Genomic DNA, 25,767 nt, shown 5'->3' with positions numbered 1-25,767 from the left:
AGACGCCACTTTCAAACGATCTATAAATTTGGTTAAAGCTATTTCAGACCACGAGGAGTCCATTTCTGCAGTCAAAACGTGCTAAATGTCTCTGCGAGTCGAGTTATGAGCTCTCAAACTTTTCATATATGTATGCTTTTTCACATGGAATTCCAAATCGGTATTAAAAGTTTCAGAGCTCATAACTCGGCTCAAAGAGACATTTAGCAGGTTTTGACTGCAGAAATGGACTCCCAGTAGTCGAAAATACCTATAACCAAATTTATAAGTCGTTTGAAAGTAGCGTCTCCAAAGACTTCCCTTGTCAGATACCCTCAGCCAGGGCGTGCGTTCTTAGCGGGATAACGGAGCATCGTTGCCACACATGTCGCCTGACGCCTTTAAGTACATATTTGCTTCGCAACTATGCTCCGCTATCCCTCCAAAAAAGAAAGGCGTCCGAAGTTTGTCAGTACGTCATAGCTTAGAGGTTCCCAGTACAATGCTCCGAAATCCCGTTGCCAAATTTTAAACCGCCCCTCTCTCCGTAGATGTTTGTTGCAGTCTCTCCTTCTCACTAACCTTTCTTCTTCATGACGGTTTCTGAAACCTTCTTTCTCCGTCACCCCGATTTGTTAGATTTGAAGCAGCATCCTCGGCCGACCCGCATGTTCTCATATGTCCAGGTAGCTGGGATTGTTCTGGAATAGTACACGTATATACCCACTGCCACTAGATACCATTCAACTAACTACTTGATGTTGAAAGCATCATGGTGTTGTTCCCGTAGTTAAACCATCCATATGATGGAGGTGCGTTTTTGGTAAGCAAGATTTGATTCACTGGCCCAGAAGTATTGTCTGAAACAGTATTGATGTTTGGTGGGGTCTCTTAAATGCCTAGACAAGTAAACTTTATGAATGAGAATTGGTTTTACATAATGAATAATATCCAAAAAAAATATCGTTAGCCTTTCTTTGTGACTACAGTGTTATCTACTTTCATGAAATTGGAATTCCATGCTCACTTGCACTCCATTTGTTGGGGTATACTCACTTGCCATGTTCACCATAGCATATGGGTTTCCCATCACTGGCTGAAACAAGGGAACAGGTTGCATTGAATGAAAGATTTCTTGTGGAGGAGCATCTTGAGGCAAAAATTCTGGTACTCGTGATTTCCCTTCGCCATTATAGTATTCCCAGCTTAATTCGGGATGAGTATCCTTCAAGATGTATTTCTTGTATCCAGCCTTCATGTTCTCCTGAGTTACAAACTTTCGAGAATTTCGAAAAGTTTGCATTTCTTCGAGACTGAAGTCCCGGCGGACTTCCGGTTTGGGGTTCATCATTTGGAGAACCGGATCCTTGTAACTGATGCCACTAAATTTAAAACGGAATGAATCTGCGTCTCGGGAAGAATTGAATTGCAAGCTGAGAAGAGTACGATAATACCGAACATACAAAGGAACACCCAAATAGTGCTGAACAGCGATTTTCTGAAAACAATAATTGAAAATTGCTCTAACGCGGACATGATTAGAGCTAAAACTCGATGCAGCCCCACCTGAAGAAACAGAAGAATGCCTTTGGGATCTGTCATGCCTATTCTGGTGAACGGCGCTTTTGTCATCATTACTCGTTTTTTTCTCTCCTCGTCGCTCGGTATGAAAGTGGACTCTTCGCAGATCATTTGTGATACATCTGGAATAATGAATAAATTTGAGTTGTTTTTAGAATCACTCAGTCATCCCGACGCTCTTGTTGACAGTGCTAAACGTATTCCCATGTTTTGTTTAGCAGATTTTTATTGCTTTCTGCGGTTTTTACTGATAGGTTTGCGGTAGAGCACAGTTGTAAAAGGTGGTGGGCTGCTAATAACACTCTGTCCGCTAAAGTTCTAGACGTTCTTTTCAGTTCTGAGAATCGAATGAGCCCTTCATATTAAGGATTAATAATTCCCTCCAAACTTACCCTCACTCTCCATATCTGGTTCTGAACTCATTTCAACGAGGTGAGGATCCATCGAAGGAGACTTTTCATTAGTCGCTACTGAGTTGAGATCAGCGGCAGATTGATCTGCATTTTGAAAGTGTTGCGGTTCGCTTGAAGCTGATGTCATAGACGATAGAGCGGTATGATATTCTTCGTTTCGTAGTATTTCGATTTTTGGAAAAGTAGAAGAAGTCGACACAGAAGTCGGTGGCGATGAAGTCGTCGTAGCAATTTTATTCGTGACAGTTGTTTCTTTAACCTTCAGGAAGACCGGATTCAGTTCGTAATTCATATCTTTGTAGCACGGCTCGGCTGGCTGTGATTTATCTTAAATTAGTTTATGGGTTATTAGATAGCACAGTGTTTTGTGTTACCTGAGACTTTTTTCGATGTTACCAATGTGAATGGGGTGTCATCTGAATCGGGGATAGTGAGTTCTTCGGTTCCATTTGTTTCATTCTTCTCTGAAATAGCTTTATGAAAAAAAAATATATGTGTAAAATCAGGAGACACTAATTACTTACTCGCAAGTTTCTTAGCCTTCTTCAAGCGTCGTTTTTCGCTTTTCTCGTGGTTAAGACTTTTGTTGTTCATCAATGCCTTCTCATCAATATGTTCTTCGTCAAAAGAATCGGAAAGTTCAAGTGAATGGTTATCAATAGATTGCGTGGACAAAGCATGTTCGTCAGGGTTTACTGGTTTTGTGTCATCTGGAGTGAGCGTGGTCTCCGATGCTTGAGTGATTCCGTTTTCCAGATTACATAGTACTGTAACAAGTCTTTAATTATGTTGGGTCTCTTTCGATTTCAGGTCACATTTGATATGCAGCCAATCAGCATTGACGTTTTCAATTGGCTTCTGTTTTCAAAGTTTGCTAGATAGTTTTAGCTCCTGGAGACATTAAAAAACAATTCAAAAAGTTCAAAAACACGAAAGTAGAGAAAACTTTGAAAACAGAAAACCAAAATGGTAACTTCGGTTGAGACTCCAGTGTAGACATTATTGAATTTTTGCGATTCTGATTTAATTGAACCCACCATATCTTGCAACTACAGAAAATAAACATAGAGTTGCACAATCAAAAAATTCCGAGAATTCGAACAGAACCACAACGGCTTCCAAGAACTTGTTGACTGCCAGAAAAATCCACGAAGTCTGAAACCCTATTGTTAAAATTATCTCGTGAGAGCGTAATTGTCCCAAGACAATGACTCACTTTGATAAACTCATATATTTTTCTTGAGGAAGTTGGTCTGATTAAAGGACGATTCAGAATAATAGTCCATATAGTGGATACAATGATGAACTGATGGGAACATGGAACACCGAGTGTGTTGGAAACGTCGATTGATATAATTGTCAGGGGGATTGCAAGGCCCTGAAATATTAAATTTATGCTTCACGAGAATATTAGATTTTTCTCGGTCCGGACCTCGACCATCAAAGCAAAATTTTAACAGAATTTTCAACTGTATCATGGAATATACCGTAAATCTTGATTGAAAAAGTTCAACAAATTATGTCAACAAATGAGAACCCATTTTTTATTCAGAGCCGACCGGGTCAAGGGGGAAATTTGACAAATTTTATTCTGAAATTGTCCGATTTTCCGACCAAGCCTGACATAATTGATTTTAAACATCCAAAAAACCGTTATGGAACAAGTAAATAATTTTCAAATTTACCAACCATATTCTTCATGTTAAACTCTTCGAAAAGAACTCACCACAACCATAATCGCAAGGAACAGACACATCGTTGACTCGTATCAATCACCCAGAGGAGATGAACTAGTGGAAGTCGTTTGATCAAGCAGAAATGACTGAAAATGTTAAATTTTAAGAAAATTAAATTTAAAAAAAAGGACATGTCGTTTGGAGAGGAGAAATGTAGAATAGAGTTATTAAAATGTGAAACTCATGGTCTCAAATCCAAGTTTGAACAATGCTCAGACTCCTCACAAGTTCAACTATGCACGTAATTGTTCCATAATCAAACTCTGACAAATATCGTCTGGATAACCAAAATAAATGGTCATAAGTTTCGAAAAGCAGAAATACTCTCGACACTCACACTCACTCATTACAAATCAGAAATGGCAAAGTTGAAAAACAACATAGAAAGTGTGAATGGCGATTTAGTACTCTATTTGTGTCTTCTTGGATAAGTTATCATGAGTTGTTGCTTCGAGACACTCATTTGGGATTGAGTGATAATTAGACAGAATATAAGGAAAAGAGGTGGAGAGAGAGAGAGAGAGAGAGAGAGAGAGAGAGAGAGAGAGAGAGAGAGAGAGAGAGAGAGAGAAGTCGGATTACGTAGTCAGAGATAACTAACGTCAGTCGAGATAATAATAGTAATAAAAGGTTTATGACGAAACGAGTAGTTTTATGAGAATAAAGATCAGGTAGAAGATACTTTATTTTTAAAACGTAATTAAGTATTGAAGACATGGGTGGGTTTAAATAAAACTTTAAAACATCAGAACGGTAACATATGCCGGCTTTCACATCAATGAGGGTACAGGGATAATTGGAGGGAAAATGTTAGATGGGTCTAGGTTAGATGGGTCTAGGGGGGGGGGGGCTACTGTTTGGTGGGAAAGCATAAAACGAGAACAACAAAAAGGGGAGAAACGAAAATGGGAGAAAGGTGAATAGCACGAGTTCTTGTGGGTAAGTTGCAGGAATTTCAACATGAAGAGGATCAATATGAGTAAAAGTTTACCATCGTCCCCTTCTATTGGCTTTAGAGGTTGTGGAAGAAGTAAGTGTCTCGGATTCAGCAATACAGACTTCCAAGAAGGCGAGTGCTGGAAAATAATTGTGTTTTTTGGTAAGTGAAGACAGGTCTCGTTGTAGAATTTCAGATTTACGGCGTCTCCCTACCGTACTTCATCCATTAAAACGTTTTAATAGTACGGTAGTCACAACGAGACCCACTGGTCGAACTTTGAGCGAGCGGTCAGCCACCGGTGGATAGGTAATAACGTAAAAACTCTATTATAACGGCATGTTGTTGTATTTTTGAACTGTCCTCCAGAAACATTTTTGGGTTTTCGAGACTCATAAGACTTCATTAAAAAAAATTTTTTAGGCATTCTGTTTGCTTAATCCTACTAATCACGAGAATGCTGGTTGTGAGTTTTAAGCATGGAAAAGGCGCTGTTATAATACAGGTTCCGTTCTATTACAGGTACCGCTATAATACAATTTACAAGATATTTTGAAAAAGCGAATAGCAAGAACTGTAGTTTCTCGCTTTATGGTTAGAAAAAATACGGTAAGCTACGATTTGTAGCCGCCAATTCTTAACACTTCACGAAGAAAAACAATCTTACCGGAATCTGTAGTCAATACCAACAAACCCAAAATGCTCAGACCCAGAAGCTCTGATAATACGCGGCCGGCGAAAACTGCTTCAAAATACTTCCAACATCCCATGAGAATTATTGACATCTGAAATATGTATAATTTTCAGAAAAAATTGCGTCTAGCTGAAAACTCACTCTTATTATACGGATAAGGATACATTTCTTGTTTGATGAAATGATTGTGACCGACTCTTGGCTAACCATAATTACCCAAATATTAGAAATTAAGATAAACTGATAGATGGCTGGGACATCAAACGAATTAAAGACTCGAATAGTTCCAATTGTTAGAGGGACTCCGAGAGACTGAAATTTTTTAAAGGTTTAAGGGTTGAAATCTCCCAAATTACTCCTACCACAACTAAGACTGCAAGCAGTAAAGTTTTCGTTTGAGGCATCGTTTCGGGAAACAACTGAAAATTGTATTTGTAGTTTTCTGGATCTATTAGCATTCCAAGGTTTTTACAACTGCGCTCTACCGAAATTCTTTATCTCCGGTGTCTCGCCATTAGCTAGAGTATATAAAGTAAAGTTACGCAAACGAGAAGCAAAAAAGAGAACTTCAAGAAATCGATTTTCTTTAACACTAGGTACTACCAAAAGGTTTCGAAAAGCAGCAGATAATCTCTTCGCGTGGCGTACCCCCTAATTAGAATATGAGGAGTCCAAGGTGGCAAAGATGGAAAACAAAATAGAGAGAGGGTGAGTGGAGACTCGTACTCTATGTGTGTCTCTCTGGATATGTTATCACGAGAGTTGTTGCTTCGAGAGATTAATTTGGAATTGAATGATAATTAGACAGAATATAAGGAAAAGAGGTGGAGAGCAAAGAGAAGGGAAGCAGAAGGAAAATGTTAGGATGGAGGAGAGGGATTCATGGAAAAGATTGAAAAAGAGAAGTGAAAAGGTGAGAGACTCGGTTGAGAGAAGTTGGACCTGAATGAGAGCTGAAAACAGGGAAAATATGATGAAACGGGGATTGCGCTATACCGAAGTTAAGAAAAACTCTTGAAAAACTTGACAGGAGGAGGGTAAATTACTATTTCGATGGAGCATAGTTGTAAAAATCATGGTGCACTAATGAATTTAAGTTCATTACTTCGTTGTTTCTGAAGGGAAATCCGAGTTTGTCGATATACACAATTGCTTTTCCTGTTCTGCACTTCAAGAAGGGAGGGAGTTGGCTGGGAGGAGACTTCGGTTCGACTGGTTATCTTCATGCTGGCTACAATCATGTCAAACATTTTTGCTCCATAATGATAATTGTCCTGCAGAAAATGTAGTTCTAGCTGTTCTTCCTCCATAATAAGTGTTTGTTTCTAATCATCGTTATATTTAATCAACTTTTCGTGATTCTCCCGCTCTGCCGTCAATTCTTTCTGAACATCTTCCAATTCCTTTTTTGCTTTTTCGAGATCATCATCTACTTCATCTGCATGGTGTTGGCTAGGAGGAGATTTCGATTCGACAGGTTCCATCACTTGAACTGTTTTCTTATTCTTTTTCCCTCGTCTTCTAGTCATCTGAAAGCTTAGCGGGTAATTGTGCATTTGTCTTTGAAAATGAAATAGACGAATCGAAATGAAACGATTGAAATAAGAAACGTTGACATTCGGCTGATTAATAACAAATTTATTTGAAATCCAAGAACCATTGGTCAGAGATTACATATCAAACACTTTATAATTTTTCGGGAAATCATCGACTGTCTCCGTCGTGCTGGAACGCCAAACTGCTCCATCAAAAGGACACTTGGTGTATGTCGGCTTCATAAGTTTCCGAAGACAAGCTGAGCAGATGGTGTGTCCACATTCTGAAACAACAATAATATAATACATGTTTTCCTCGATGAGGGCGGAAATAACTGTCAAACACAAAACAACTCACGCAAGAGCCTTGGAACCATGTCTACGTTTATGGCAAACTCCTGGAAACAAAGCTGGCAATCTTTCCAGGGCTTTATTTTCAGATTGCTCTTCAAAGCTTCCTTTAATTGGTTGCTCCTTTTTCTCAAGCTTTCAGTTGTCTCCTGTTCCATTTTCAAAGCTGCTTCCTGGTCTTCCTCGTCCTCCAGAATTTTAAGTTTCAACATGAGGTCTTGAGTGTCTTGTTGAATTTTTGCTCTGCTTGATACCAGTTTTTCAACATCGAGTTGATGAGTTAGGGAATTAATTTCTGATTGCTTCTCTATCAATTTTTTATCCAATTCCAAAATAGTCAATGCTTTTTGGTGATCGTTGGCCAATGTGAAGTTGCAGAGTTTTTGAAAATCCAGTTTATGTTGAACAGCTTCCAATTCCTGCTTAGCTTTTTTGAGCTCATCATCTACTTCATCGGCAACAAATTGGCTGGGAGGAGATTCCGAATTGACAGGATTCATCACGTGGGCAGTCTTCTTACTCTTCTTTCCGCGTCTTCTAGTCATCTGAAGTACTGATAAATAATTGAAGAGCATAGATTCTTGAAAAGAAATATAAAGTTATCGGTATAAAACGATTGTACCAGGAAACATTGATGTTCGATGTATTAATAACAAGTTTATTCGAATTCCAAGGTCAAAGATCAGATATCAAGCACTTTATAGTTCTTCGGAAAATCATCGACTGTCTTCGTCGTGCTGGAACGCCAAACGATCCCATCAAATGGACACTTGGTGTATGTCGGCTTGATTAGTTTTCGGAGACAGGCTGAGCAGATGGTGTGTCCACATTCTGGAACGACAATAATAAAAATATAACTAGACACTGTAATGTTTTTCTCGACGAGGACGCAAATACTGAATTATAACGGCACCTGTATTCTAACCCTATCTATACTCAGAACTCATGAATATGATTATCCTGGTGTTTTTTTGGATCTGATTAGATGCAGCGCAACTATTATAGTAACTTTTTGATCAGTGAATAGAACGTCCAAAAAATTGTTCCGTTTAACTTTAATGAGTTTCTGAACAGGGCTGGGCAAATTATTTGATCACGTTTTCAGTTCACGGTGACCGCACAGCCTTGTGCCTTAAATTTGGTCACCCAATGTAAGAATTGGTAATTAAAAACAACCGAGAAAGTTTTGAATAGATTGGTCAACTTTCAAGAAAGATATCTCCTCTCCGTTTCTTCACCAGGAAAATCTTTCAACGCTGTAACATAACTTATTCCTCCTATTCCGATCGTCTAGCCCAACTTAATCTCTTCTCATTGCGCCATCGTAGACTAAAAGCCCAGCTTCTCCTCCTATATAAATTTCTAAGCGGTACCTCATACTTTCCACACCTAGATTCGTACATCCGGTTTTCCTCCTCCACCCGTCGCCCTATGAATCTTATTTGTATTAAACCCAAGTGCTCTGACTTTTTTTCCCACACCATTCCCATCTGGAATGCCATTACCTCCCAAAGCTCATATTTTCTCTCCCCTTCCGAGTTCAATACCCTAATCTCATCTAGTATCACACGCTATTAGAGCTTATTCTTATTCTGTACTCCCAAACCACCTTTCCCCGCATTACCACATTGCTCAATTCTTAATGCCTTCTTTTATTCCCCTCATACCGGTCATTATTTTTTTTTGTTGCTCCACTTCTCTCACTTTAACCCACCCTTTGAATGGTCTCGTGAGGAACTCATTCTCAGCCTCCCGCCCCATATATTGATAATTTTTTATAAGAATAAAATACAAAATATCAAACATTCAAAACAAGAATTCAAATAATTTGCCCCGCCCTGTTTCTGAAACCACGAAATTCCTCTTGAAGGCAGTTTAGAAATAAAACGGCATGGCGTAATAATATACAGTAGCGAGCATAAGTGAGCACCCCTAGGTACTTTTATGTGTAACTCAGCTGAATCATGTCCATTTTGCTTAAACTTTTTTTGAAAGAAAGTCAAAATATTCAGCAATACAAATATATGTTTTTTGAAAAACTTCCATCACTGATTTTTTCGATAATCAATTTTTCCTGATCTTGATTTGAAAATCCGAAAAAAAACTTTTTATTTTTCTCTTGGAGTTATTGAGTTTTTTGTTTCAAAATGTTGGAAAATGCTCAGATAAACAAAAAATTATGTTGAATTGGCTTCTCTGCTAGAGCTCCAGAAGTCAAAAGTAGAGCCCTCAGAAAAATCTTCATAACTCATCAAAAAAGGCTTCAAATTAGCCGAAACATGCACCAAAAGACGTGTCTTGTGTTTTTCTACAAACCAACATTAAAAAATTACAGTAAAAAAAAATAGTTTTTCTAATTTTTTTCACTCAAAATTTTTTTAATTCTTATTTTTTCTCAATATCTGGTATTTTCTGGATGAAAAACAAACATAACTTTCAAAAACTGCACGCAAAATACTTTATCACACATAATAAAACACATTTATGTTTTCCTTGTTCGTGTTGTAGTCACAAAATACCAGATATTGAGAAAAAATAAGAATTAAAAAAATTTTGAGTGAAAAAAATTAGAAAAACTTTTTTTTTAACTGTAATTTTTAATGTTGGTTTGTAGAAAAACACAAGACACGTCTTTTGGTGTATGTTTTGGCTAATTTGAAGCCTTTTTTGATGAGTTATGAAGATTTTTCTGAGGGCTTTACTTTTGACTTCTGGAGCTCTAGCACGATGCTCGGGAGTTGAGAAGCCAATTCAACATAATTTTTTGTTTATCTGAGCATTTTCCAACATTTTGAAACAAAAAACTCAATAACTCCAAGAGAAAAATAAAAAGTTTTTTTTCGGATTTTCAAATCAAGACCAGGAAAAATCGATTATCGAAAAAATCAGTGATGGAAGTTTTTCAAAAAACATATATTTGTATTGCTGAATATTTTGGCTTTCTTTCAAAAAAAAGTTTAAGCAAAATGGACATGATTCAGCTGAGTTACACATAAAAGTACCTAGGGGTGCTCACTTATGCTCGCTACTGTAATATTTACGGTAACTGTTAAATACAAAACAACTCACGCAAGGACCTCGGGATCATGTCTCCTTCTTTGCTGAATTCTTGACAGCACAGCGTGCACGCTTTCCACGACTTTATATCGAGAAGTTTTCCCAATTTCTCTTTTAATTTTTCGGTTCTTTCTCTCAAGTTTTCAGTTTTCTCCTTTTCCACTCTAAACTTTGCTCCCAGGTCTTCCTCGTCGAACCAAACTTTCCATTTCAACTCCAGATTATGAAGTGTTTCCTTCGTCTTTTCGTGATTCTTCCGCTCTGCCGTCAGTTTTTTCTGAACATCTTCCAGTTCCTTCTTTGTTTTCTTGAGTTCATCGTCTTCTTCATCGGCATGGTGTTGGCTGGAAGGAGATTCTGATTCGACAGGATTCATCACTTGAGCCGTTTTCTTGAAATCTGAAACTTTAGCGGGTAATTGAAAAGCATATGTAGGTCTTTGAAAAAGGAATAGCAAAATCGAAATGAAACGATTTCAACAAAAAAAAATCATTAATTGATAGATTGATAACAAGTTTATTCGTATTCCAGAAACGAATGATCATAGATTACATATCTTAACAACAAACAAGCAACAGGTTACATAGCATAGCACTTATAATTCTTTGGGTGTCCTTTGAGGTCCTTCTTTCTTTTGAATATAAGAATATCTCCGTCGAAGGGGCACTTGATATATCCGGGTTTCGCAATCTTCCTAGTGCAGGAGAGACAAAAAGTATGACCACAATCTGAAAAAGTTTAAAGTTATCTTAAAATAAATAGGCCCCACCTACAGATGAGCTTTTACTCGGAGCATAATATTAGTGTTAATTTGTTTGTTTTTTTTTTTGAAGAAAAATTTGTAGTTTGGCATATTTTTTAGGCCTGGGAAACGTAATGATTGCAAAATGAGACGGTATATCTTCACGAAACCCCTAAACTAAAAAGGACAAGAACCGTCTGTAATCAGGTTAATATTTTGCAAAGGAAAATCAATTTTTACTTTCAAAAACAGCATACTTGTCAATTGTCATTCCGGCCCGGCACGGATTGCCAAATTGTATTGAATTTTAACACCCAAACAAAATTTTCAAGCAATTTTTATCACTAAACTCACTGTGGAACTACTTAATTTTGTAAATTAACTCGTATTATGGCTCAAAATGCCCCCAAAAACTCATTTTTCCAAAAAATTACTCTTGAAAATAACTTATTTTTCTGATAAAAAGTCGCTTCACCCCGCAGGGCTGGTGAAAATTTGGAAATCGGTTCAACCCGGCTCGTGACAAGTAGGAAAAACAGTAATTTTATCGGACCAAAAAAAACTTTCACAGATCTTGAATTCACTTACAGTACCGCTCAAAAGTATATTAAGTGTTGGCTTTTTTCAGTTGAAAAGGTCTAACTTTGAGAGTGTGTCATAGTAAAACTAACGGTCCCGCAAAATAACTTTTTATGGGATCGAACAGACCAAAAATAGAACTCCATTTTTGTAGTTGACAACTTTTTTGTACGGACACTCCCTAGCAAGTTACATATTGACAAAGAAATTTCGGCACTATTCTAGAACGCCGGAACGAAAAAAAAATCCCGGAACGAAAATAAAAAATCCCGGAACGAAAAAAAATCCCGGAACGAAAAAAAAATCCCGGAACGAAAAAAAAATCCCGGAACCAAAAAAAAATCCCGGAACCAAAAAAAAATCCCGGAACCAAAAAAAAATCCCGGAACCAAAATTTTCATTCTATTATTTGAATTTTTTACCTTTTTCTTTCAATATGTGTCTTATAATTTAGCTAGTCATACATGTTTTCTTCACTCTGCCTTTTAATTATTAAACATGATTTTTGCGGATATATAGTTTTTATTCGATTTAAATGTGTAAAAGGTAACTAGAGATACAAGAAACATTTTTAAAACTTTTTTGGGTTCTTTTTCTTCTTCTTCTTCTTTTGGCTGGAGGGTTACTTCTTCTTTTTCGTCTTCTTCTTCGTCTTCTTCTTGTTCTGGCTGGAGGGCATCTGGATGGGGAACATGAGGGTACACCTCAATGACACTTATGCCAGAGATGAAGACAGGTACAAGAAAGTACTGTATCAAGAGAAAAACAGTGAAGATGAAACCGATCAGGAAGATGAGTCCGAAGCTGAACAGGAAGATGAATTCGAAGCTGAGCAGGAAGATGAACCCAATACTGATGATGAACCCAAGACCTACTCAAGTACACTACTCCACAAAAGTATCGTTCCACCCCTCTTTTTTTCGAAAAACAGTGCTCACGTTAATTTTTATAATAAGGTGTCCACATGAAAAATACTTCATATCCAAACAGAATTCGGGTCCGGGTGTTTTTATTCCTACACCGTGACCCAGATTTGAGAAAATCGAAAAATTCGATTTTGACGATTCCACAAAAGTATCGTTCCACTTCGAAGAAACAGTTTTTTGGGTCAACGTCTTACAAATTTATTTCGAAATTGTTGCAAAAAACGTTTTTAGTCAGTCCGACCTCGTTTCCCTGACATTTCCAGAAAAATTGTGTATCGACTGTACGTTGAGTGGTTTTTGGCACCCAACCACCTTTAACGGCTTCCGGTGCCAATTTTTTCATAAAAAAGTCTTCTGTTTGAGAATTTTTTCAGAGTAATTGTGTTCATTTGTACCCAAGCACATGATTCGGCCAAACAAGACCAGGAGCGTTCTCATTGACGCAGTTTTACAATTCTTCACACCACAAACTGTCGTTTGGAACAGATGGACCAGATGGGTACCGTTCCTACTGGCACAATCTCCGAAAAGAGAAGTTGAGATTCTGTCGTCGTAACCTCAAAGATGGTGAGGTGATGGTCTGGGCGGCCATCACATCTACGGGACGAGTCAAGTCATGATTTGTGTCAAAAAACTGAATGGAGCCGATTATCGAATTGTCCTTCCCAGAAGATTGACGCCGTTTTGGCGTAGAAACCGGAACGGAAACTTTATCTTCCAACATGACGGAGCTCCAATAAACAGAGCAAGGAAATCTACCGAATGGTTGACCAGAAGAAACGTTTCCGTTCCGGTTTCTACGCCAAAATGGCACCAATCCTCTGGGAAGGACAATTCGATAATCGGCTCCATCCAGTTTTTTGACACAAATCATGACTTGACTCGTCCCGTAGATGCGATGGCCGCCCAGATCATCACCTCGCCATCTTTGAGGTTACGACGACAGAATCTCAACTTCTCTTTTCGGAGATTGTGCCAGTAGGAACGGTACCCATCTGGTCCATCTGTTCCAAACGACAGTTTGTGGTGTGAAGAATTGTAAAACTGCGTCAATGAGAACGCTCCTGGTCTTGTTTGGCCGAATCATGTGCTTGGGTACAAATGAACACAATTACTCTGAAAAAATTCTCAAACAGAAGACTTTTTTATGAAAAAATTGGCACCGGAAGCCGTTAAAGGTGGTTGGGTGCCAAAAACCACTCAACGTACAGTCGATACACAATTTTTCTGGAAATGTCAGGGAAACGAGGTCGGACTGACTAAAAACGTTTTTTGCAACAATTTCGAAATAAATTTGTAAGACGTTGACCCAAAAAACTGTTTCTTCGAAGTGGAACGATACTTTTGTGGAATCGTCAAAATCGAATTTTTCGATTTTCTCAAATCTGGGTCACGGTGTAGGAATAAAAACACCCGGACCCGAATTCTGTTTGGATATGAAGTATTTTTCATGTGGACACCTTATTATAAAAATTAACGTGAGCACTGTTTTTCGAAAAAAAGAGGGGTGGAACGATACTTTTGTGGAGTAGTGTACTTGTTACAGTGTCAAAGTTTTACTCCTCGCTTTTTTTCTCGCCGAGAACGGAGCTTTGATTTACACGCAACTTTTTACGTTTTTGAAACGTTATTTTGTTTTCAATCGTTTCTGGTCTAAAAATTATGTCATTCAAAAGGACGTTGCTGGTGTATGTTAACAAAGGTCTCTTTGTTTTAACGCAAATACATTTTAATTCCAAAGATTTGACAAAAGAAACTTGGATCTGACTGAAAAAATTCGTCTCTTTCAGCAGTCAGTGCTAGATTTGGAGTTATTGCAGGTAATCGTAGAAGCGGATCTGTATCAAATCACCCTTAGGTTGTCAACGTCTTTTAGGGTGACTCATGTAACTGTAGTTCATGGATGGAAACGAATTATCGGAATGAGAAAGTTCGTCGTTACATACCACACGTTTTGAAACAACATGAGATGATACATCACATGGACCTAAGTTGGTTCTTAGTACTTTTACACCCAACACACGTATGGTCAAGCTGTTTATTTATTAGAAATAAGTAGTTGAGTTGTTACTCTAACGATGTGAGGGAAGTACAGTGTGTGGACTAAGATTTGCGCGTTCTGGATGTTCTCAAACCGAAAAAAGTGGTTTTTTAAATCTGGTACTCAGTACTCTGGGTGGAGTAGTGGGAACTCCTGAACGAAGACAGGGAAGTAACATCAGATGTTTACGTTTCTTATTTTGATAAATTTAAAATCATGTGACTGCAGGACGGTGAGATATAACAAAACGGCGTTTTCAATATGACAAACCTTTTTCATGTGTTGGGAAAGTAACCCACAACAAACTGTTGCCATCTGGCTGGGCAATACTTTTTTATTCATCGTATTAATTCAACCTTCTTCTCTTTAATTACAAAAATTTTGCCTGACTTCAACGACATTTTAATAGGAAAGAATCCAAATAAAAAGGGGATATCAAAAAGAAGCAAGTTTCCTTTTCCAGTGATCTCGAATAGATGGTCTACGCAGAGAGAATCAGTAAGCTATCAAAATCTTATCAGAAGACTACCAATGCTGATAAACAGTATTTTGAATTTTAGAAATCTTTCTGGATTTGAAAAAATAGAAGCAAAGTTTTATCGAAAAATTGCAGAAAATTATGAACCAACCTATTAATAGAATGAAAATTTTGGTTCCGGGATTTTTTTTTGGTACCGGGATTTTTTTTTCGTTCCGGGATTTTTTTTTGGTTCCGGGATTTTTTTTTCGTTCCGGGATTTTTTTTTCGTTCCGGGATTTTTTTTTTCGTTCCAGGATTTTTTTTTCGTTCCGGGATTTTTTTTTCGTTCCGGCGTTCTAGAACAATGCCGAAATTTCTCCATCAAATCGACCCATTTCAGTGCAAAATGTCAGATAAAAATTAAAAAAAGAGAAGTATACGTTGGCGAGACGATTGTCTGCAGGAGTTGAGCTGTCCTCTTAAAATGATCATAACTCTCTAGGAAGTGTTTGTACAAAAAAGTTGTCAACTACAAAAATAAAGATCTACCTTTGATATGTACTATCCATTAAAAATCAATTTGATAGGACAATCAGTATTACCGTGACACACTCTCAAAGTTGGACATCTACAACTGCAAAAACCAAAACTTAATGTACTTTTGAGCGGTACTGTAGCACCTACTAGCTGTGCAAATCTCAACACACCAGCTGCTCAGATTTATAATAACTATGAAAAAACTCACCGAGAACTTTTGGAATATTGTGCCCTTCTTCTCCAAACTCCTGCAGACAAACCGGACACTCTTTCCATGGTTTCACATCCAACCCCTTCTCCATTGCCTCCGTCAACCGCTTGTTTTTCTCTTCCAGCTTTTGTTTCGTTTTCTTCGCCTTCTCCAGTTGTTCGTCTTGGGTCCCTTCATCCGTTAGAACTTTCAATTCGAATTTGGACCATCGGATTTCTTCTCGTATTTTCTTTTTGATCAGCTTCTTCTGCTTGATTTCCAGTAAAAAGTCTGCTTTCTTCTGAAGTGCTTCATTTTGAATACGGCGTTGGGTTGATCTCAATTTCTTGATTTTTTTCTTGATCTTTACTCCTTTTTGTTTCTCGGCGATAAGATCTTCTTTGACTTTTTCCAATTCTTTTTCCAATTTCTTGAGTTTCGTTGATTTTGACTGCGGGTTTCCAGGAGGAACATTCTTCGTTTTAGGCATTCTGAAATGAACAATTATTAGTGGAAGCAAAGAATACGTCAGTCAGTAGAAAACGGTATTAAAGTAGAGTAGATCAGATGATGACAATAATACGAGTGTGCAAAGTAAAAGGAAATGAAATAGAGATGAGAGACGACAGACAGTTTGGTTTGAGACAAGAAGGGAGATGGGTCTGTTAGGGGACAGCAGCTGGCAGGATAGGTGTTGCAAATGAGAAAAAGAAGAGGGGTGTCTGGTGGGGGCGGAGCCTATGGCATGGGTCACATACAGAGAAAAGTAATAGGATAGCCACAAAAAGCGAAGGCGGATATGATTCAAATGTTTGTAGGGAAATGAAATTTCTCATTAGAGCGTACTTGCACAGTCCGTGCCTCTGTGAGATGAAAGGGTCGACATGACATCTGGTGGAAGAAGCTAACTAACAGGGGAGATGTTGCACACCAGGAAAAGAAGGGGAGTCTGGTGGGGGTGGAGCCTAAATGTCACCAAAAAAAAGAAGGGTAATTGTATGGCTCACAGATTATGGCCTGGGTGAACAAAATCGTTGATCAAAAGCGCCCTACGCGTATGAACTCGACTTTCTCAGATCTCTCAGTAGAGCGCACTTGGACCTGTACCTCCCTGGGATATCAAGGTCACGATTCAGAAAAGTTGTCTGCGTCTCATTCTCGGACAGAATAATCGATAAATCATTTGGCAGGAAAAGCATTGGCAAATTGAGGGGAGCGGCATGAATTGTGATGACTTCTCTTTTTTCTTACTGCGGGCGCGGGCGTGGTCGCGACGCGTATGTTTCACTTTTAACAGAGCGAGTTCAAAAATGAGGAATGATATAAGAGATTGAAAATTTCAAAAAAAAAGTTTTGAAGTGAAAACGCAAAGTTTTAAAGAAAAACTGTAGTGATTATACTTTGTTTCTAGAATATTATATTCCTCCTACTTTTACATGTATAAATATACAATTTCCAATATTGAGCCATGTAAACAGTTGGAAAGTGTATATGTCGGAGAAGTGGTTTATTTTTCATACATTTGTTTTCATTATTTCAGTTTTGTTATTATCAGTTTATTATTTTAAGTCAACCAAAACAAATAATGTGACATAAAAAATGGAACAGTGAGGAAAAAATAATATACAGAAGTTTGAATTTAGAATTTCTGTATAATTTACAACAAAAAATGATTACGTGAGAAATATACAGAGATTTAAATCCGAAATTTCTGCAGAGCAATGAGAGAGAGGGTTAAAACATTGATTTATACAGTCAAATGAGGTGTCATTGGGATGAATTAGATCGGGATGAATTAAAATTGGATCGATAATGAATTACAAGACTTTCAAATTTTTGTGAAGATGATTGATGTTATTAAACTCGGTGAAGGCAAAGACGGTTCCATCAAACGGACATATAAGGAAGTCCGGATTAGCGAGATGTTTGATGCATCCCCAACACAGAGTGTCGCCACATTCTGGAAAAAACAAATATTAAGTTTTTAAAAAGTACAAAATTTCCGGCTCCAACTAGGGAATGAATGGCCTACAAAAAGAATGGTGTACTAAATGATGCATGTCCACGGGGTCTCAAAACTGACTTCGTGATTCGTTCTTTCGTTCAAAATTTCAGTTCAAATTTTTTAGCCGGGCCTTGGAAATTCTCGTCACGGCCCGGCCCGTTGCAAGTATGAGTTTTTCGGATTCAAAAACTGCTAAAATGATGCAAAACAGGAGTCTAGCAAGGGAAGTCTCTTGAGACACGGCTTCCAAACTATCTAGAAATTTGGTTATATGTTGAATGTAGGTACTTTCGACTCCGGGGAACCCATTTCTGTCATCAAAACCGCCTAAATGTCTCTACGAGCCGAATTATGAGTTTTCTTACTTTTCCCATGGTTTAGCTTTTTCACATGGAATTCCGAATCGGCAAATAGTATACGCAGAGATGTTTTCATATTTTAACGTTTGAGTACAGGTGAACTGGGGAACATATTTGAAACCCCGAGGTGGCGTACATGCGGCCTGTTTGGAATTCGATGGGAAAACTCTTGACGAAATGAAAAGCTTGAGAGCTCATAACTCGGCTCGCAGAGACATTTAGCCGGTTTTGATGGCAGAAATGAACTTCCGGAGCCGAAAGCACATATAACAAAATTTATAGATCGTTTGAAAGCCGCGTCTCCAAAGACTTCCCTTCCCTTTGTAACATACTTGCAACGGGCCGGACCGTGACGAGAATTTCCACGGCCCGGCCCGGCCCGAAGGCCCGGCTGAAAAATTTGAACTGAAATTTTGAACGAAAATTTGAATTTTTTTGATTTTTTTCCCAAAAATGTCGAATTTTTGACTATGCTTCAAAATTCAATCAAACTATAGTTATGCATCAAAAAATTGAAATTTTTAATGTAAAATTTCAAAAAAAATTCAAAAAATTTGGTAAAAAATAGATACCTTTTTTGAAGCCGAGCCGTAAATTTGCAAGTATGCTTTGTAAAACATTGATAGTGAAAACTTTGAGACCCGTGAAAACCAATATTTTACTCAATATCCACCAACTTACTCAACAGTTTCGGAACTCTGTCTCCTTCGTCCTTGAATTCTTGTGAGCACAGTTCACACTCATTCCAAGATTTCCTGTCCAATCCGTTCTCCAGAGCTTCAGTCAACTCCTTATTTCTTTGTTCCAGACGTCGAATTGTCTCCTCGTCTTTCTTCACAATATCCTCCTGAACCTTCTTATCGGTTGCCAGTTTCAATTTGACCTGCTTCTCCCTCAACTCGGTTCTTGTCGTCTCATATCCACCTCTTTCCATCTCAACCCGAGCTTTATCCAGTAAAAAGTCGACAGCGACACCGCTTATGACATCTTCCATCTTCTCGATCGTTTCCACATGTTCTCTTCACGATTGACGTCTTTTCTTCTTTTCCTCTGCCATTTCTGCATTGATCTTCTTCAGTTCTGCATTCATTCTCTGAATTTGAGCGTCTTTTTCCTTTGCATTCTTCGGAGTGGTAATTCTAGGCATAGTGTTCTCAGTTCTGGAAACAGAAAAACTATTAGTAGAAGTCTAAGAGACTGCAAGGGAAAAAGCATACTTGCAAAATATCGGCCCGGCCCGGCTCGGCCCGTCGGCCCGGGCCGGGCCGGTAGAGAAAGTTGCCGGCCCGGCCCGGTCGGCCCGGAGTCAAAAAATGAGCACTATTTTTTCACAAAATTTTTCGAAATTTTTTGAAACTTTCATCAAAAATAGTCAAAAATCCTATGTACACTTGAGTTTTATCGATATGTAAAAACATAGTCGAAAATTCGATTTTTTTGCGAAAAAATCAAAAAAATTTTCAAAAAATTCAAATGTTCAACTTTTTGTACTGTGACCCGGGCCGGGCCAGGCTGAGCCGGGCCGGGCCGGGCCGGTGAAAATTCTCAAATCGGCCCGGCCCGTTGCAAGTATGGGAAAAAGAGAGGCAATCGACGGCAGACAGTTTTATATGAAAAAGAGAGACAGAGAGGGTAAATGTATGAGGAATGGGAACTCACGAGGAGAGAAGTGTCATATAACGTGTTCTTTGTAAGACTCGAGCAACGTGTGCCCTAGGGTCAGATTTTTATATAAACAGGTACTATGAGTCTTGGGTAACCCATATGCATAATATTGAGTCGCAGCTCCGGGTTACTGTAGTACGGTAGGTGCTTTTTTTTTCATATTTTCTGAAACTTTGTGAAAATTTTATTTTATAAGCCTACACTATGTGGTAAAAATTTCATTTTTGCACCTTTGAGCACCTACCGTACTACAGTAACCCGGAGCTGCGACCCAATATTATGCATATGGATTACCCAAGACTCATAGTACCTGTTTATATGAAAATCTAAGCTCTGTCTTCTCTACAGACACTAGGCCCCTATCTACTGTGGCCTTGCTCGAGTGTTGCAGAGAACGCCTTATATATTACAAAGTTGTTGCACGGATGATTCCTAGGGACGCGATAACATGAAGTATGAATGATTGAACTGATAACCGGGCGTAGATAAGCTACTGTCGCGGTTCTTAATTTGGAAAAAACAACTGGAATTAGAACCGCGCCGCTTAATTAAGCTTGCAGTTTAAGCTCCGCCCACAACTTTATGCGCTTGCGTGTTCCAGCCCGCGAATTTTTTTTTGAAAATCCTTGTCGAAACTTTATTTTTTCGACAGTACATACAGTAACCATATGTCGTTTTTATATAAAAATGGCCAACTTGGAGAGGGTATTACTGTATCACTGATTGTCCTACAAAGTAAATTATGTATAAACCATAAAAAACAAAGACACTTACTAGAGAGTTATGGTCATTTTAATACGTAACTCTCTAGGGAATATCCGTACGAAAAATGTGTCAACTACAAAAACGGAGCACCATTTCTGATCAGTATGATCCATCGAAAAATTACTCGGAGGAACAATCAGTAATGCCGTAACACCCTCTCAAAATCACAATTTCAACTGAAAACGATCTTTTCATCTCACGGAGGCGCAAACTGTGCAAGTACGCTCTAATGAGAAATGCCATGTCCCTAGGAACATTTGAATCGTAGCCGTCTGCAAAGGTCGCTTTTGATGGATATCCTATTACTTTTATCTGTATGTGACGGGCATTTTCAACTGAAAACGGCCAACGTTGTTAGAATAATGGTCATTTATTGCAGAAAAAATTATTTTATTTCGGATCTACCGAGTTTTTACATGTCGGTTATGCAACTTTTGCTATTTTGTGGTGGGAGCGTAGAATACTCATCATTGCAAAATGAGAGAGAACCAATGAATCAAGGTGAAAACAAAGAATGAGACGAGTGAGAACAATGAGAAGAAGACAGAAGACAATGGAAAACTAACATAAACTTTATGAATGAAGTGATGTGATTATTTTTCAATAGAGCGCGTTTTCGATATTCCTGTAGTTAATTCCTACCATATCTCTCACCTACTGTATTTCTATTGAAAAATGTGTTGAAGATTATCACCATATCTGAAAATATGCTCATTAATAAACTGGTAGCCAAAGCAGTCTCTTTTATTTTCAATTTTTGATAAAACCAAAAGGAGATTTATTAATCAAAATAATTAAATATTAAAAGAGAGAAAAACAATTAACAAATTATAAAGCATTCAAGGCTCGGAAGTTCTTCGGAATCTTGTTGACGTCATCATTCTCGGAGAAAACGAAGACGGTTTTGTCGATTGGACATCTGATGAAGTCCGGTTTTGCGAGTCGCTGGACACATCCCCAGCAAAACGTGTGACCGCATTCTGGAAATTCAAAATACCGTAGAAATTATAGCACAGAGGTGCGAGACGTCAGGTCCGCAACGAAAAGTTTTGAATTTACCGCGCCAGTCGCGTTGCGTGTGCGTCGCGTTTTTCATTGAAAGATACGACAAACACACGCTAAACTTGAACTTGGCACTCGGCCAAGTCTTTTTTTGGCACCGTGCCAACCGCTGAGCGGCGGAGCGCATTTAAGAGACCTTGCGTCGCGCACCCCTGTGTTGTAACGGCATGCCGTTATATTATTCAACTGCCTCCGAGATAAATGTTGTGGTTTCAGAAACTCACTAAAATTAACCAAAAAAAACTTTCATGGGCGTTTTATTTGGTCATCAAAAAGTTACTAATCACGCTGCATCTATCCAGAACCAAGAAAAAAACACCCGTGATAATCATAATAATGAATTCTGATTATAGATGGGGCGCCGTTATAATACAGTATTTACCGTGTATATTATGGGGACCGATGGTCAAGAAGTTTCGAGTTGGGGCACTCTGACTTTGAGAGTGGGCTCTGGCAGACTTGCAACGGGTCGGTTTTCAGTAAAAAAATTTGAAATTATGATTTTTTAAAAATAAATTGTGCGCCTTTTTTTGAATCAGGACCGAAATTTCGCAGGTCCGGGCTCTGGCGTTGAATGGCTGCTCCACATATAAAAACATTTTTTGTACAGTTTTGTGTAGTCACTTACTAAAGAGTTATAGTCAGTTACCGGAGCATAATCTCAAAATTTGTCATTTTTCACATAAAACTGAACCAGGCTAGGAAATGCGCTCTATTGATAAGTTATATTTTTAAAAACAATTCAATAAAATCACCTAACAACTCACTCAACACTTTTGGAATCCAGAGTCCATGCTCCTCGAACTCCAGGGAGCAGAGCTCACACTCCTTCCAAACCTTCCTGTTCGATCCTGAATTCAATACCTCCTCCAAATGCTTGGTTCTCCGTTCCAGACGCTCTCTTGTATCCTGATCCTCCTTCACAATTTCCGCCTTGACTTGCTCATCAGTTGCTAATTTCAGGTCAACTCGAAGCTGTGCCAATTCGATTTTTGTCTTGTCATAGTCTTTCTTTAATACACCAATTTGAATTGCATGTCTTGAAGTTTGGTAGAAAATTTCGTTGTTGATACCGCGTTCTTGCCATCTCAATCTCTCCATGTCTTGTTTATGTTTTTGTTTCGCTTCGCGTCCTTTCTTCTTCTCGGCAAGTATTTCCGCATCGAGTTTCTTCAAGTCTGCCTTCATTTTCTGAATTTGAGCGTTTTTTTCGTCAAGGCTCGGAGGGACGTCATCATTTTTTGGAGTTCGTTTCCTTGGCATGGTGGCCGTCCTTAAAAAAAACTGTTAGTGGAAGGTTTTTAGTTGAAAATGGTAAAGAGACGAAAAGAAAAAGAGAGGTAAAAGACGGCAGACAGTATTTTTAATGAAAAAAGGGAGAGAGAGATGCATTTTGCCAGCAAACAGTCTCCTAAAGTCCGGGTAAGAACTGCAAGGAAATTTTTGATCTCCCATCCCGAAACGAAAAATTTGAGAAATTTGCAGGTCTAAAAGTGCATTTTTTAATTTTAAGCGTAAAGCTAAAGGTGGAAAAGTCACTACAATAAAGGTTAATGTGATGAATACATCAAGGAAAAACAATTATTTTTCTAAAAACCATGATATCATGTCTTTTGAGTGTTGCATTTGATAATTTTGCTAAGAAAACACCATTTTCCGCAGAAAGTTTTTTGCCGAATTCTCGACTTCAAACTGTATCCAGTGCTCTATTTCTTGACGTTTCCATCTCAATTATAGCTCAAAAAATCCGCAATAAATAGGTCTTCATTTCTGATGGATGGGTCACTTTTTTGCCGAATAAGTTTCGAGAAATAATGAAAAAACTGATTTCTCAGGCCAAAACTTCGATCTGTATCAGCGCTCCAAAACTGGTTTTCTTTTTTCCGAAATGTTGCTATTGTCTTTCTCGTTTTTGTAATGGACAATTTATTTCCTTTAATGTTCATAATTTAAATAAAATCAAAATTTTCAGTTGAAAAATTATTTCTGCCTACTGTAGCGCGCGGCCTTTGCGCTCCACTGAGAACGTTCGCTTGCAGTTGTTTCTCGGGGTTTGGGAGACTGCAGCAAGCAAGACTTGTAAAAGAAAAAGTGGTGAAATTCTGGAGAGAGAGAGAGAGAGAGAGACAAAAAAATATGAGGAGTCAAAGAAAGAGGTGTTGGAATAGAAATGAGGGAAGGTGGAGGGGAAGCTTTTCATGGGACAGAGAGGAAGAGAGAAGGTGTTAAAAGTAATAAGAGAGAGAAAGAGAAAAAAAGATTGTTAAGAATGGAAACCAAGGCAGATGTTGGGTGAGGAGGTGGGGCTTAACGGTCAGAAGCGACGCTTTTTTTGGATTTCGCTGAGTATTGTGAAGGGGGATCCCTCCAGAACCCCTTCTGAATGCTCAACCTTCACCTGATTCCTCGGGGGCTTATTAAAGTGTAGTAGTGTTGATTATATGTGGATGTATATATGGGCTTATATATAGAGATTATATAAGAGAATAATATAAGTGAGTAATCATGTGTAATGAATAATGGGAGTAATATATACAGGGGCCTAAGAATCCTAGTGAGACCCAGTCCTGCTGAGGTACAGTAGGACGGGGACTCACCCCATGCTAGGTGACGTGCCTGGGCTAGAATCCAGCTAAACTAACTGAAGAGGGGCGACGCCCTTCCCTTGGTGAAAAGGGCGGAGCCAGTTTTCTCCGACTCTTCCTCTTTGTGTTGAGACGTCTAGAGAAGAGAGGATAGAGAAAAGGAGGAAGACAGACAGTTCTACCCTTTCACAGTATCGACTGCGGCAATTAGAAATTTAAAATTTGATGAGCCAAAAAGATGTTGTCACTAATCAGGACTTTCCAAAATAAAACAGCCAGAATATTTGCTTTATATACCCTTTTTCTTCCCAGGGACCGTACGCAGGGATGCATTTCTCCAGTCCCTTTAAACGCATTTGGATGGTCACTGGGAAGATTCTTCTCGGAAGAAAATTGTCGAGCTCACGATGAGGCTACCCTGCTAACCGCAGACGCGTTTCATTGATAACGGGGTGACAACTTGTCGTGACGGTGAACATAACTTTAGGAACACGCAATTTCTCATTAGAGCGCACCTGCGGAGGTAGTCTCTGCCTGATCGTGATAAACAGAAAGTATGCGAATGAACTCAACCAGTTGAAATGCTTGTGCATTTTAGCGTGACGGCGTTTGCCGAATTTTCGTCAATTACAGTAAGCCTTGCTGCCTTGGTATTACTATAATTTTTTCTACCTCAATAGTAGGTTTCAAGAAAAATAGTAGACTTTCCCGTACCTCGAAGAAATGGAAAATGAATTTGGCCGAGTTATTGCAAGGCCGTGACCGCGATAGTACAGTTGATAAAAAATCAACGGGATTGTAATGGAATTATCATGGAAAAACCTACAAAACGATAGAAAAAAATCAATGAATCGCGGCGCACACAGAACGAAAGGGATGCGTGAGAACAGCACAATAGGAAAACGAGATGAACGTCATAAATTAGACGTGGTCACATTTTTGTTGCTCCTCCTGGTTTGGCAATAATGGGGCACGGTTCTGTCTCCCTTTTTTAGATTGTTATGAGTTGGATTTCGCAGAAAAACAGGGGTTTCCGATCTTTCTGGATCACTCTTAATAAAGGTTTAATTACCCAAGTTTGAGGTAACGATTGGTCTTGAGGATCTTACATGGAATGTACTTCTGTTGCCCCCCCTAAAGTAACAATTTTTTTTGTTCATTCGATGAGTTTTCCCGAGAGAAAATGACCCATAAAGGGTTTTCCTGTGACGTGACCTCGTTTTTGAGAAATTGAGATTTTTCAAAAAATGCAATTTTTTCGAAAAATTTTTTTCATTAATTTTTTTCATTATTTTCCTGGTTTGTTCAAAAAAAGAGTTTAGAACATAATTATAGCAAATTTTATGTAGTTTTTGGCAAAAATATGAAACTTATGAAAAAATAATTTTTTGGTCCTGAAAAAGGTCAAAATGTGACACCCTCCAAAAAAAAAAATTTTTTTTTCGAGAGCGGCAGAGGTGACATATATGTGGTAAGAAAGTACAACTCATCTGGATCATTTTTCTATATAGCACTATAGTCGCTTCCAGTCAAAAATTAAGGAAAAAGTTGGTCTGAAAATTTTCAAT

At 38.4% G+C, this 25,767-nt stretch overlaps 6 protein-coding genes across 6 annotated transcripts; all 6 read right to left on the bottom strand.

Moving 5' to 3' along the window:
- Window positions 1-726: 726 nt before the first annotated feature.
- GCK72_009052 (uncharacterized protein) lies at window positions 727-3,729 on the bottom strand (the record flags this gene model as incomplete). Its single annotated transcript, XM_053727186.1, has 9 exons — window positions 727-839; window positions 1,036-1,477; window positions 1,546-1,682; window positions 1,953-2,300; window positions 2,348-2,437; window positions 2,498-2,740; window positions 3,011-3,128; window positions 3,190-3,351; window positions 3,700-3,729. 9 exons carry the CDS (start codon window positions 3,727-3,729, stop codon window positions 727-729), a joined length of 1,683 nt encoding a protein of 560 aa, XP_053586763.1.
- Window positions 3,730-6,665: 2,936 nt separating this feature from the next.
- On the bottom strand, window positions 6,666-6,869 carry GCK72_009051 (uncharacterized protein; the record flags this gene model as incomplete). The annotated part of the gene is made up of 1 exon (XM_053727185.1): window positions 6,666-6,869. The coding sequence occupies one exon, from the start codon at window positions 6,867-6,869 to the stop codon at window positions 6,666-6,668; it is 204 nt and encodes a 67-aa protein (XP_053586762.1).
- Window positions 6,870-7,010: 141 nt separating this feature from the next.
- Window positions 7,011-7,771, bottom strand: GCK72_009050 (uncharacterized protein; the record flags this gene model as incomplete). The annotated part of the gene is made up of 2 exons (XM_003095848.2): window positions 7,011-7,159; window positions 7,234-7,771. 2 exons carry the CDS (start codon window positions 7,769-7,771, stop codon window positions 7,011-7,013), a joined length of 687 nt encoding a protein of 228 aa, XP_003095896.2.
- Window positions 7,772-7,908: 137 nt separating this feature from the next.
- On the bottom strand, window positions 7,909-10,659 carry GCK72_009049 (uncharacterized protein; the record flags this gene model as incomplete). Its single annotated transcript, XM_053727184.1, has 2 exons — window positions 7,909-8,057; window positions 10,296-10,659. 2 exons carry the CDS (start codon window positions 10,657-10,659, stop codon window positions 7,909-7,911), a joined length of 513 nt encoding a protein of 170 aa, XP_053586761.1.
- Window positions 10,660-17,575: 6,916 nt separating this feature from the next.
- On the bottom strand, window positions 17,576-19,116 carry GCK72_009048 (uncharacterized protein; the record flags this gene model as incomplete). The annotated part of the gene is made up of 2 exons (XM_003095851.2): window positions 17,576-17,718; window positions 18,804-19,116. 2 exons carry the CDS (start codon window positions 19,114-19,116, stop codon window positions 17,576-17,578), a joined length of 456 nt encoding a protein of 151 aa, XP_003095899.2.
- A 2,264-nt stretch (window positions 19,117-21,380) lies between these two features.
- GCK72_009047 (uncharacterized protein) lies at window positions 21,381-22,877 on the bottom strand (the record flags this gene model as incomplete). Its single annotated transcript, XM_003095846.2, has 2 exons — window positions 21,381-21,532; window positions 22,382-22,877. 2 exons carry the CDS (start codon window positions 22,875-22,877, stop codon window positions 21,381-21,383), a joined length of 648 nt encoding a protein of 215 aa, XP_003095894.2.
- Between the last annotated feature and the right edge of the window lie 2,890 nt (window positions 22,878-25,767).

Source organism: Caenorhabditis remanei, chromosome III (genome assembly GCF_010183535.1).
Source record: "Caenorhabditis remanei strain PX506 chromosome III, whole genome shotgun sequence".
Lineage (NCBI taxonomy): Eukaryota > Metazoa > Nematoda > Chromadorea > Rhabditida > Rhabditidae > Caenorhabditis > Caenorhabditis remanei.
The sequence above is the reverse complement of the archived record's forward strand: the minus strand, read 5'-3'. Positions and strand labels throughout refer to the sequence as shown.